The following is a 14,096-nucleotide window of genomic DNA, read 5'->3' on the forward strand; positions in this document are numbered from 1 at the left end:
AAGTGTTAGTGTTGTTAACTCAAGAAAAAAATCTACAGGAAAAAGACAAACACATAGTGAGAACATGTTTTTCCTGACCAGCACCTACTCTACATCCTTCTTGATACCAGAAACCCACAGTTCCTTTGGGAAGCCACTCTTGCTCATAATTCTCAGATTTCTGTGAAATTCATCCAACCACGATCCAGGTATGTGCCTTGATTAGCTTAAGCAAATGAATGAAACCCATCCCCTTAGCCACAGTGATTGGTTAGGAATTGGATTTCTGACCTGTCAGTCAAATCTGAAAGAACCTAGTGATTTTTTTTTCCAAGGGAGACACAGCGTCTCTCTTCCCTGAAGAAAATGAACAAGAATTCATGTGATACTGGAAGGTGCCGGCAGCTATCCTGGGACTCGTACATGGAAGGGAGGTCAGAAAGAGAAAACGGGACCTGCAGGGCGTCACAGGGCTGCTGCAGCCAGCCTTTCCTGGAGTCAGAGCCCCCCTGTACACTTTGATCTTGGAACCACAGGGTTCATTTATTCCAGTCTCTTTGAGGTAGGTTTGCTTGTTTGTTTTCCTTCTTGCAACTACTACTATCCTGAGAAATACAGAGTCCTGGATCTGTGCAGAGATACAGAGTCTGTTAAAAGTTAACAGCTCGTGACTGAAGCATGGGATTAGCTGAACTGAAAAAGCAGGGAGTTTGGTGAGGACCTTGTTAAGTGGAAGTGGTTTGGTGTGTGTGGGAATTACCTGGAGGCTTGTTAGACACAGATTGCTGGGCACCACCCCCTAAAGGGGGAAGCTGGGGGTGGGGGGGGTGGGGGGGTGGGGGGGGTGTTTGCTAAGAGTTTGCATTTCTAATGGTTCCCAGGTGCTCCTGCTGTGGTCTGGGCAGGGCCTTTTGAGAACCGCTCTCACATGGTACTGCTGGTGCTGGTTGACCTGTGGTCTATTACATCTCAGTAAAAATCTTTTTTTTATTTCCTTTAAGTAAAATTCTTTAAGAAAGAGCTCAGGCTACTTTGAAATGGGCTTATCTGACATCGAAAAAGGAAAACAATTCAGCTTTGCTAAGAAAGGCCTTTCCAGCCTGTCAACTGTTGTCAGTAATCTGGAGTCTCGAAGGGCTGTAAATGCAGATATTTCTATTTTAATCTAAAGTTAATGTGTTGAATAATAGTGGTGAGAGTGGGCAACCTTGTCTTGTTCCTGATCTTAGTGGAAATGGTTTCAGTCTTTCACCATTGAGGACGATGTTGGCTGTGGGTTTGTCATACATGGCCTTTATTATGTTGAGGAAAGTTCCCTCTATGCCTACTTTCTGCAGGGTTTTTTATCATAAATGGGTGTTGAATTTTGTCGAAAGCTTTCTCTGCATCGATTGAGATGATCATATGGTTTTTCTCCTTCAATTTGTTAATATGGTTTATCACATTGATTGATTTGCGTATATTGAAGAATCCTTGCATTCCTGGGATAAACCCCACTTGATACAGCCACTATGGAGAACAGTATGGAGGTTCCTTAAAAAACTAAAAATAGAACTACCTTACGACCCAGCAATCCCACTACTGGACATATACCCTGAGAAAACCATAATTCAAAAAGAGTCATGTACCAAAATGTGCATTGCAGCTCTATTTACAAAAGCCAGGACATGGAAGCAACCTAAGTGTCCATCAACAGATGAATGGATAAAGAAGATGTGGCACATATATACAATGGAATATTACTCAGCCATAAAGAGAAATGAAATTGAGATATTTGTAGTGAGGTGGTTGGACCTAGAGTCTGTCATACAGAGTGAAGTAAGTCAGAAAGAGAAAAACAAATACCGTATTCTAACACATATATATGGAATCTAAGAAAAAAAAAAAAAAAGAAGGTCATGAAGAACCTAGGGGCAAGACGGGAATAAAGACACAGACCTACTAGAGAATGGACTTGAGGATATGGGGAGGGGGAAGGGTAAGCTGTGACAAAGTGAGAGAGTGGCATGTACATATATACACTACCAAACATAAAATAGATAGCTAGTGGGAAGCAACCGCATAGCACAGGGAGATCAGCTTGGTGCTTTGTGACCACCTAGAGGGGTGGGATAGGGAGGGTGGGAGGGAGGGAGACGCAAGAGGGAAGAGATATGGGAACATATGTATATGTATAACTGATTCACTTTGTTATAAAGCAGAAACTAACACACCATTGTAAAGCAATTATACTCCAATAAAGATGTTAAAAAAATGATAAAGATAAAAAAATAAAATAAAATAAAGTTAATGTGAATAGAAGCAGGGAGGTGAGAGACTTAACAGGAGAGAAACCTGAGCTCTGACTATAGGTCCTAAGTCCCTCTCCCCACCCTCTCCTGTGAAATATTTGTCTTCCTTATTTGAAGTGGACAGTCAGCTCCTTGTAAAGGCACAGGGAAGGCGTGGCTTTGGGCATCAAATATTCATCACTTTTGCATGTTGCCCCATCTCTGCAGGGGCCAGAATGGAGGCAGAGGTCTCCCACCATGTGGCTAGAGGTAGGGGTGTAGGGGTGACTGTAGTATTGAGGCCCATGCTAGGAAACACATTCCCAACACCAGGTAAAATGCAAGGTATATGGCTAGGCAAGCTCTCCCTTTTGGGTTATTGAGCTCATGGAATAGATCAGAAGCCTGCTGTCATTAGATGGGCATTACTTGCGGGACTTCCCTGGCGGTCCAGTGGTTAGGACCCCGCTCTCCCAATGCAAGGGGCACGGGTTCGATCCCTGGTCGGGGAACTAAGATCCCGCATGCAACGCGGCACAGCCAAAGTTAGCTGCCCAACACCTAAGGCAAACTCCAGGCTCCTAACTCACAGGGATAAGAAGTTGGCAGCTCCCGAAAAGGGCTCCTCGCTGGCACACATGTGTGTCCACAGAGGACAATCCCCAGGGAGGTCAACCCCCAGGGAGGTCAACCCGAGAGGCTGACTAAGCATTTCAGTCAAGTCTCAGACTCTGAAATGCCCTATAGATTGGTTAATAGTGCAATTCCCATGCTCCCCGTTCCCTCACAGGGGTCTTTATTCTATTTACATTTTTTGTTCACAACACTTGTATTGAGTGATTGAGCACGGGTTAGCTTTCATTTGCCTTTGGGCTGCTGGACCGTGAGAAGCAGTTCAGCATAAATGAGCCGATTTTGTTTGTCCCTAGATGCTGGAAGCCAATAGAGAAGAAGTGATGACAGCTTCACTGCTTCTTTGGGGACAAGGTTTGTTCCTCTCATTCTTCTGATAGAATCTTTGTACTTGTCATGGTGTGGGTGGTAATAGTGTTAGGGGAATGGGGCCCTCTTAAAGGAAGGGGATTATAAAATGTTTTCTAGGAGGAGCTGTGTGTGTGTGCATGTGTGGGTGATATGAAAGCTTTGGGCGAAAGGACTTGTTCCTTGCATTGTCCTCATTATATAAAAGCCATTACGGCATCAAGACTGTGAGCTAAGCTGAGCTCTCTTTTCTTTGTGTCAACTCAGAATCCCATCCAGAATGTAGTTTTGATGGATGGAATATCACCTGTCAAAAGGTAGGTAAGATGAGACTGGAGAGGTGAGCAATACATGCTCATTGAAAAATAAATCAAATAAAAAGTACAGAAAATAAAAAGGAAGAGTCCCCATTCCTTTAAAAAAAAAAAAGGATAAAAATCCCATTTCCTCTAAGAAACCATAGTTAGCTATTTGATATGTATCTTTCCAAATATGTGCCTTTGTAAATATATATGTATATATGGTTTTTTAAAATAAAAGCAAAAATAATATCATTCAATACATATAGTTCTGTAGCATATATGTAGAGTATCTATGCATATACTAGATGTAAACAGATATACCTTTTGCACCTAATATTATGGACACTTTCCATAGGTATAGATGTGTGTTATCCTTTTTACTAACCACAGAATAGTCCATTGGTGGGCATCTCATTTCTCTTCTGATGTAATCTTCTATTGGTTTAAATGGTTGTTTCCATTTGTTTGCTGTTTACAAACCATGCTGCAAAGAATATCTTTGTGTCTGATGAACCTATGGGCAGGACAGGAATAAAGACAAAGACATAGAGAATGCACTTGAGGACACGGGGAGGGGGAAGGGGAAGCTGGGACAAAGTGAGAGAGTAGCACTGACATATATACGCTACCAAATGTAAAATAGATAGCTAGTGGGAAGCAGCCTCATAGCACAGGGAGATCAGCTCGGTGCTTTGTCTCCACCTAGAGGGGTGGGATAGGGAGGGTGGGAGGGAGACGCAAGAGGGATGGGATAAGGGGATATATGTATACATAGAGCTGATTCACTTTGTTATACAGCAGAAACTAACACAGCATTGCAAAGCAATTATACTCCAATAAAGATGTAAAAAAAAAAAAGAATATCTTTGTGTCTATAGTCTTGTCCTCTGGCAGTGTTGCTACAAAACAGATTCCTAGAAATGGAATCAAGGCAAATGGTATCTTGGTCCGATAGTACGTGCATTTTAATGTTTGCTTAACAGTAGTGTTGAATTGTACTCTAAAAGTTTGATCACTACAATTCTAAACTAATTTGGGGTACAAAAATTAGATTATTTTAAACAACATGAAACAATTGTGGGTCATAAAAATTAATACATGTTTGGTTTTCACACAAGTCTTTTGAATTTCTCCTCCTTCTGCCAAAAGGACCCTAGCTCAGTGTACATTTCTTAAAGTTATAACTATAACTCAGGCAACCTATCTATTAAATAACTGAGTTGTCACAGTAAACCTATAAACAGAATCCTGCTCCACGTGTAGGCTGGTTATCTTTTCCTTCTCTAACATTAGCCATGTATTTTGTGGAGCATGGATTCTAGGAATATAATGTACAATATACCTGTTACCATATGCAGATATGCACTGCATTTGGAAAAGAGCAGTGAATTCTATTGACTCTTTCAGTGGTTCTCAGCTGTTAACATGCATGTGGAACACCTGAAGCTTGGTAGAAATATCAATTCCCAGGTCCACACCTAAAAATTCTGATGTGAGTGGCTTAAACTTCAATCATTGCTTGTAATTTGAGTACAGGTGGATTACATTTTGGGAAATAACTTGGTTACTGGTTAAGAGCAAAGTCTGTAGTTACATCAAAATCTAGTTTTGGAACTCAATTGTGCCGCTTACTGGCTGTGTGATCTTGGCCAATTTGCTTAACCTCTCTGAGCCCCAGCCCCAGTTTACTCTTTTGTCAAATGAGAATATTCATAGTACTTAAACTATACTATTTCATTGTGAGGAGCAAATGAACACTGCGGAAAAAGCACTCAGCCTGGAGTAAGTCTCAAATATGTTAGTAATCATTATTCAGAAAGTTTGATTTATCGTAAATATGTACTATGAATACTCTTCTTAATGGTATCCATTCATGTACATTATGATTTGATTCATAAAATAGTCATAATTTAAATGTTCTGGAAATGTGGCTCCAGTGTGTTGACTGAAAAAAATGCACAACCTAAAAGTTAAGAGTTAAGGGTTTTTATTTATTTATTTATTTATTTATTTATTTAAATTTTGTTTTTAAAATTTATTTATTTATGGCTGTGTTGTGTCTTCGTTTCTGTGCGAGGGCTTTCTCTAGTTGCGGCGAGCGGGGGCCACTCTTCATGGCGGTGCGCGGGCCTCTCATTATCGCGGCCTCTCTTGTTGCGGAGCACAGGCTCCAGACGCGCAGGCTCAGTAGTTGTGGCTCACGGGCCTAGTTGCTCCGCGGCATGTGGGATCTTCCCAGACCAGGGCTCGAACCCGTGTCCCCTGCATTGGCAGGCAGATTCTCAACCACTGCGCCACCAGGGAAGCCCAAGAGTTAAGTTTTATTGATGGACAAAACTGAGTACTTAAGCCCGGGACCCAGCACCTCAGAGAACTCTGAGGGACTGCTCTGAAGAGGCAAGGGGGGAGCCGGGATATATAGGAGTTTTTGCAGCAAAGACCAGGTAGTCGGAACATCAAAAGATTACTGTTAATTAAAGAAAACCAGCTATCTCAGGGAATTTAGTGCTTTTGTATGTATGGGAAGATGCAGGAGCCTGGGCTCACTGAAATCATTCTTTTGATATGAACCTCAGCTATCTGGGGCCAGTATCCTGTGATTTCTCATCCTGAGTCTCCTCAGGATGCACCATTAGGGGTGGCAGCAGCAGCTGACTGCTAGATGGTGGGCAACCTGTTTCTATCCTGAATTCCCTCAGGGCTTACCTCCCGGGCAGCTGTAAGGTGATGGCTTGATGGCTGCAACATTCTTTGTTTACTGATACAGCAGGCAACATTTTTCATTCACAAGTGTAAAGCAGAGTAGCTCTGTGGTAGCCCCCTTCCAACTCTCCCAATTTCCCTCCATTTCCCATCTTCCTATTCTTTAACCTACTATTCCTGTCAACCTGTGATCCTGTTTTTTAATTAATTTTTTTATTGGAATTTTTTTTATTTAGTTAATTTTTTTGTTTAGTTGACTTACAATGTTGTAAATTAATTTTTTTATTTAGTTGATTTACAATGTTGTGCTAGTTTCTGCTGTATGGCAAAGTGAATCAGCCATACATATACACATATCCACTCTTTTCTAGACTCCATTCCCATATAGGTCATTACAGAGCACCAAATAGAGTTCCCTGTGCTATACAGTAGGTTCTTATTAGTTATCTTTTATATATAGTAGCGTGTATATGTCAATCCCAATCTCCCAATTTATCCCCCTCTTCCCCGTTGGTAACCGTAAGTTTGTTTTCTATATCTGTGACTCAATTTCTGTTTTTTTTTTTTTTTTTTTTTTATAACTGGTGAAAACTATTTTTTTTTTAATTATTTTTTTATTAATTAATTAATTTATTTATTTTTGGCTGTGTTGGGTCTTCGTTTCTGTGCGAGGGCTTTCTCTAGTTGCAGCGAGCGGGGGCCACTCTTCATCGCAGTGCGCGGGCCTCTCACTATCGCGGCCTCTCTTGTTGGGAGCACAGGCTCCAGACGCGCAGGCTCAGTAGTTGTGGCGCACGGGCCTAGTTGCTCCGCAGCATGTGGGATCTTCCCAGACCAGGGCTCGAACCCGTGTCCCCTGCATTAGCAGGCAGATTCTCAACCTCTGCGCCACCAGGGAAGCCCTCAATTTCTGTTTTGTAAATAGGTTCATGTGTACCATTTTTCTAGATTCCACATATAAGCGATATCGTATATTTGTCTTTCCGAGAAAGTCAACCAGTGATTCTGATTTGCCAGATAAACAAAACCAAACTCAATGCCAGTTTACTTTTCTAAAGAGCATCTTTATTATTTCGCTTTGCTGAACACAGCACTGAATGGAAACATCCAATACACAGTTGTCAGTCTGGTGGCATTGGCACCATCTCTGCATAGAACAAGCTGCCGACAGTCAATTGTCACCAGAGTGCAAGCGAATGGGGAGGGGAAGGTCTGTGAAAAGGTGTCTTGGGACCTCTTGGAGCACACAGTCCCAGACACAGTGGGACATTGAAATTAAACTACAAAAATTAAATATTAATATTATATGTAAATAAGTTGCAATCTAAGTTAGGAACGAGTCCCGGAGTGTTGCTGTTTGGAAACAACCAGCGCACAGGAGAGGTAGCTGTGGAGGTGACAGGGGTATTTGCAAGGCTCAGACCCCTGCTGCCCAGTCGGGCCACTGAGGTCACTGGGTTCCTCAAAGCTTCCAGGCCACTCAGGCATTCAGCTCCAGGTCGGTGATGTATTCCTGGACCCAGTCCTCACTGGGGTTGGCACAGAGCTGCCGGCCTCTTTTGGTTTGGAAGCTTTGGAGAAGGACAAAAGGATTACACACTGAGGAATCCAGCAGGGGGATCCTGGGCTCCCTGTGGCCCCTCCACCCCTCTCTCCTGGGAGGCCCAGGGCCTGCCACTCCCTCGGGGACCCTCTGCCTACCTCAGTCCAGAGAGACGCTCTCCCTGACTCAAGGGGCCCCTCAGAGGTTGCAGAGGATTCAGCCTCCTTCTTCCCCTCCCTCCCTCTGGGCTGGCCTAGCACCCCCTGACTCTGCAAGCCCGGCCAGGTCGGGTCACAGCTCAGAGACCTGGGTCCTGTATACTTGATAGGCCCCGGAGGGCTGGGCTTGCCAGGATGGCGCCCCAGGCCTCTCTGTGCCCTTGGGTGCTGACTCCCATCCAACATCCCATCTCCCCAGAGGTGGGCAGGAAGACTGGCACTTACATGACACCGGGCTTGGAGCACTGGCTGCTGGTCTCAAAATAGGCAGCTACGAATTTGCGAGGAAGCTGCCAGGCGGTGTAGGAGAAGCAACAGGCCGTTAGGGTGTCAGCCTCAACTGTGGAGGAGGGGACAGAATGAGGCTGAGTCATAGTTCAGAAGGGGATGAGGAAGACTCGGAAGGAGAGAGACAGCCTGGCTTAGGGCACAAACTGGGCGACAGGTCACTGGAAGGCGCTGGGCATTTTTGCCTAGAAATATCCCTGTCTCTGTCCTTGTTTCTGTCTGCATTCTTCTTTATTTTTGACTCCTCACTGTGGGCTCTCTCTTTCTCTGTGTGCTCCAGACATCCAAACAGACTGCTCTTATCACATCACCCTTCAGGAAATTGTTTCTGGTTCAAGAAGTCACACCCCAGCAAAAGAAATACCTTAGACAGCTCTCATAAGACATCCAAGGGACAAACTCTTGGGGGCACCGAGGGTGAGTTACTGGAAGACTGACACCACGGGGCGGTAACCAGATTTGGATTCTGCCTCTTGCCAACTCATTTGTTTAGATCCCCATTTTGCCATCTGTAAAATGGGACTGTACCTCCCCAACCCTGGCTCCAGATCTGAGGACCCCTTTATAAAGATAAAAATAAAAATCTTGAAGAGAAAGGCCAAAATGTTTCCTAACCCTTTAAGAAGATCTTTATTTTCTCTTGGGGGCTCTCAAGGCCAAGTAAAGTTTGGCATGGGGACCCCTGCCTCGACTGCACAGACTCACGTGGTGCCGAGAAGACCTGGCTGCAGAGGGCCATGGGGCAGAGGAGGACGGCGAGGGCAGCTGCGGGCACCTTCATGATGCTGAACAGGCGGAGTGTGGCCTTGAGTGTGGGACTGGGCGCCCGCTGCTGCCTGCGTCCTTCTTTAGTGAGAGGCCATCCCCCCAGCTCTTTATAGGCAGCCCTGATGGATGGGGAAATGGAATCTGGGAGTGAGGAAGGAAATTTTTAAGCATAGTGATGCTTTCACACTAAGTGTTTCATAACTCAGGGTCCGTGGCAACCGCAGGGGCTCAGGATATCCAAGAATAGCTGCTGTCAGCTACAAGTCTCAGCCCGCAACGCATGACTTGTTCTGGTTTCATGTGAAGAAATGGGTTTCCCCTGTGAGCCGCAGGAGAGGGGTGTGTGTCCACCCAGGGCTATTCTCAGCTGGTCCCTTCCCCTAACAAATTCTCCAGCTCTGACCTTTCCACAGAGCTGAAACTGCTGTGTTTCCCCAGCTGCTCTAACCACAAGGATAGGGCAGGTGCGATACTGCCCTGGAGGGTGGCACAAGCTTCCCTTGGTTGCAAGGGACTGAATCAAGGAATCCCTGCTAGAGGGCTAGGAAGCATGAGGTCATGTTTCCGTCATTTGTCCATTCATCAGTCACCGAGTGACCAGGGGCACTGGGTTAAACACTAGTTGAAAATCATAAAGAGACATTAGATGTGGGTGTTAATATGTCAAGAGCCTAAAAATATTTATACCCACTAACCTAGAGATCACATTTCTAGGAAAGAGTTCTAAAGAAACCAGCCCAAATACGGAGTCATCTTCAGACAGGAAGGTGCTGACCCAGCAACATTTAGAACTCTAAATAAGGAAACCTAAATTTTCCTCTATCAGGGAATGATAAAGTCAGTTATGATATATCCACTGGAATGTTTTTTATTAAGCCCTTAAACTAAATGAAGTAGCATAAATATAATCATAACATCAGTTGTCAAAAAGTAAGATAAAAATTGTACCAGTTGTATAAGATGAAGAATTATACAAATATATATGTGTGTATATGTGTATATACACATATATGATAAATATTGTAACCATAAATATGTGTGTGTGTGTGTGTATACACACACACGGATATATGGTCTAGGCATGGAAAAAATAAAAAGCATTGGAAATAAATGGCCAAAGCATCATTAGTACTTACCGTTGTGTGACAGATGAATGGGCGATTTTGTTTTCCTTTTTTTCTGGAATTTTCTCAATTTTTTTGGAGTAAGAATGTATTACCTTCCTGGTCAGCCCACAGATTTATGAACACATTCTGTCTTAAAACATTTCCAACACCACCAGTTGGAAGGTAGGTTGTTGGCAATTGTTTAATTTGAAAGAATTTTTGGATAAATATACTAAGGTTTCTTTCGAATGGCCTTTGCTAAAATGAAGTCTTGATTTCCATTTCTCTGAACTATTTTGAGGAACCTGTAGGATATTTACATAAGTAATGCCAAATTTGGAGCAGTGTTCCTTTCCTATTCTTTTCAACTCATAATTTCAGTGGTGTGAAAGAGTATACTTTCTTAGCCAGACGTATATATTTTCTTTTCCATCCTTTATTATTTATTATTACAGAATTAGTAGGCATAAATCACATTTTACGTTGAGAAATAGATTTAGTTCTTTCTAAGGAACTTTTAAAAAATGTTATTGAAGTATAGTTGATTTACAATATTGTGTTAATTTCTGCTGTACAGCAAAGTGATTCAGTTATACATATATATATATATATATATATATATATTCTTTTGAATTATGGTTTATCCTTTCTAATGATCTTTATCCTCTAGGTGCCCCCAGTCTAGTAGGAGCAGGTAGAGTATAAACAGGTAACCACAGCACTTAACAGAAAGTGCTAAGATTCTTAGGAGAAAAATAAATGAAAGCTCAGAATGTGAGGAGGAGGGAGTCATGGTCTCCCTTAGGAGGATAGGGAAAGGTGTCACAGAAGGGGTGGAATTTTGATTGGGTCTTGAAAGAGACACAGGATTTGAACATATATAGATGGTGTGGCAGTAGATGGCTTGGCCAGCTAACGCAGAGTCACAGGTGTGAAATTGCTGGGTCAGAGGGAGGAGTGAGTCCTTCAGAGTAACTGCACAGTGGAGGGGCAAATATGGATGAAGAAGCTACATTAGGACCAAACCAAGAGGGCTTTGAATTCCCGCAAAAGGAGTTAGAGCAATGGAGGTGATAAGACATAAGCAAAGTGAGACCACACCTTAGGAATTCTGTCCTTCCTGTGTCCGTAGAGTTACTTCTCTTAAAACACTTGGGCTGTGTTTCCATCCCATCCCTATGACTGCTAATACTGGTCCGAGGGAGGTGCAGCAAAGGCAAGATTTGGGGCAATGGCAGGTTTCACTGGGGCTGTAGCATCCAGCTGTCTTGCTTTGTTACTGTCAATTCCAAAAAAAGGAGTCTATCATTTGCTTCACTGGAAACTCTAGGTCACAGACAATGCCTCCTCCTCACATCCACCCCCTCTGCCCCAGCCCTCAATCGATACCCCGAATTGAATTCCCTCACTTACTTCCTGGGGGAACCCCCTTCACACTCGTGATTTAGTTTCTGAGAGCAGGCGTCTCTGAGTTGAGGGTGAGAAGAAGGAAATGGAAACTGCTGAATCAATCACGTTTCTGATAACGGACTTTATTATTTACCTCTGCCATTACAGCACTTTCCACATTGTGTGATAGTTATCTATGCAATTGTCTCTTCAAAAATCTAGACCATGACCTGTTGATTTTATTTATTTTTAATTTATTTTTAGATTTTTATTGGAGTATAGTGGATTTACAATGTTGTGTTAGTTTCTGGTGTACAGCAAAGTGATTCAGTTATATATATTCTTTCATATTCTTTTCTGTTAAGGTTTATTCCAAGATATTGAATATAGTTCCCTGTGCTATAAGTAGGTCCTTGTTATTTTATGTATAGTAGTTTGTGTCTACTAATCCCAAACTCCTTAATTTATCCCTTCTACCACCCCGCCCCTGCCTTTCCCCTTTGGTAACCATAAGTTTGTTTTCTATGTCTGTGAGTCTGTTTCTGTTTTGTAAATAAGTTCATTGTATCATATTTTAGATTCCACATATAAGTGATATCATATGATATTTGTCTTTCTCTGACTTACTTCACTTAGTATGGTAATCTCTAGGTCCATCCATGTTGCTGCAAATGGCATTATTTCATTCTTTATGGCTGAGTAGTATTCCATTGTGCGTGTGTGTGTGTGTGTGTGTGTGTGTGTGTGTGTTTGTGTGTGTGTATACCACATCTCCTTTATTCATTCATCTGTCAATAGACATTTAGGTTGCTTCCATGTCTTAGCTATTGAAAATAGTGCTGCTGTGAACATTGGGGTGCTTATTTCTTTTCGAATTAGAGTTTTCATCTTTTCTGGATACATGCCCAGGAGTGGGATTTCTGGATCATATGGTAACTCTATTTTTTGTTATTTAAGGAACCTCCATACTGTTTTCCATAGTGGCTGTACAAATTTATATTCCCACCAACAGTGTAAGAGGGTTCCCTTTTCTCTACACCCTCTCCAGCATTTATTATTTGTAGACATTTTAATGATGGCTATTCTGACCGGTGTGAGGTGATACCTCATTGTAGTTTTGATTTGCATTTCTCTAATAATTAGTGATGTTGAGCATCTTTTCATGTGCCTTTTGCATGTCCTGTTGATTTTAAACCAAATGCATACCATGTCTTGGTGGACTTAAACCAAATTCTAGCACATGTTGATTATAACATGGTTAATTTTCTGACATAGTCTCTATTTCTTATAATTTTGTTCTTTTTGATAAATATAAAATTCTATCTTAGTGATTATATATTTGTAAGATTTTTCGTATCAATCCTAAAACCAGGAAATAGCTCTTTGTCATATATGTTTTTATTTGAATCAGGAAAATAACATACTTGTATCCGAAGTATGTGCTCCATATGCACATATTGAATGAATAATGTAAGGAAGCCTTAGGATGGTTGAGTTGGAAGGGTCTCAGACATTTCCTAGGAGGTAAATTAATGTTCCCAGGTGAAATGACTTGCCCAGGATCAGAGAGATGGAATTAGTCAGTTTTACATTTCAGTGTCTGCATTATTTAACAATGTATCTCCAACAATAACCGCAATGCATTAATAAGTATTTGGTGAATGAATGGTTCATTAATTTGACTAACAGTATGTATTATGCCCAACGTCTCGCTAGGGAGTTGAAATACTAATATTATATAAAGGATCAGAAAGGCCATGGTGTCAAGGTCTTGATCTTTGGGGACCACCAAGATCTCTTAAGTGGTGATCACAGAAACTAGCCAACGGTCAACATGGTGGATCCTTCAGCATGGAGGGGCTTGACTTGTGTCCTAGCTTTCTGGTTCATTCCAGCCTCTTTGAGGCCCCACCTCAGTCCAGCAGAACGTCCCAGCCATGCGAACAGGGAATTCTGGCTGAATAATTCAGGTTCTGCAGCACCTCTGCCTTGTCTGGCTCCGCTCACCTCCTCATTGTTTCCTGTGCCCTGGCCCTGATGGATTGGTTTCCTTCCAGTTTCCGGTCCCATAGCTCTACATCCCCAGACGTCAATCTCAGCTCTCTCCCTTTGGCAGCAGTGGTTCCATGGATGGGTTCATTGATAATGACACCCTTTTTTGGCCCAGCCTTGGCCTCCTTTTTTTCAGCTGTGGTCCACAGAGTCAGGCTGCAGCAGGCTTGGCCCTGCCTTTCACATGGGCAGAGAAAATATCCTGGGGGCCCCTTTCTAGCATCCTAGAGAGACAGTGTCTCACTGACGCAGCCCCTTCTTTCCGCAGCCAGGCCCTTTCCTATCTTGAGTTCTTCTTGTCATTCTCCTCTGGCCATTTTGTGTGTGTGTGTGTGTGTGTGCGTGCGTGCACACGTGTGCACAGATCAGGGCGTACATCTTGGTACTGGATTAGATCCTTCCACCTGTCCCCCACTCCTCCTTCTGTAACTCAGTAAAAAGCATTCCCTCTTACCAAGCTTCCAAGCCAGAAAGCTGAGAGTCACCCTTGACTCCTC

General features: G+C 42.8%; 2 protein-coding genes across 2 annotated transcripts in view; one reads left to right on the forward strand and one right to left on the reverse strand.

Moving 5' to 3' along the window:
• The first annotated feature begins 383 nt into the window (after positions 1–383).
• Positions 384–14,096, forward strand: part of LOC103002163 (WAP four-disulfide core domain protein 3-like) — a 49,153-nt gene continuing 35,440 nt past the window's right edge. Inside the window, exons 1-2 of the mRNA XM_007190209.2 lie at positions 384–541; positions 3,179–3,236. Of these exons, the coding sequence (XP_007190271.2) occupies positions 3,179–3,236 (58 nt within the window). The 5' untranslated portion in view covers positions 384–541. The remainder of the gene's footprint in view (positions 542–3,178; positions 3,237–14,096) is intronic.
• Positions 7,313–9,107, reverse strand: LOC103001880 (C-C motif chemokine 3-like). Its single transcript, XM_007190208.2, has 3 exons — positions 8,990–9,107; positions 8,222–8,336; positions 7,313–7,806 (listed from the first exon to the last, which is right to left on the reverse strand). The coding sequence occupies exons 1-3, from the start codon at positions 9,063–9,065 to the stop codon at positions 7,716–7,718; spliced, it is 282 nt and encodes a 93-aa protein (XP_007190270.1). The 5' UTR covers positions 9,066–9,107; the 3' UTR covers positions 7,313–7,715.

The sequence above is a fragment of the Balaenoptera acutorostrata genome, chromosome 20 (genome assembly GCF_949987535.1).
Source record: "Balaenoptera acutorostrata chromosome 20, mBalAcu1.1, whole genome shotgun sequence".
Lineage (NCBI taxonomy): Eukaryota > Metazoa > Chordata > Mammalia > Artiodactyla > Balaenopteridae > Balaenoptera > Balaenoptera acutorostrata.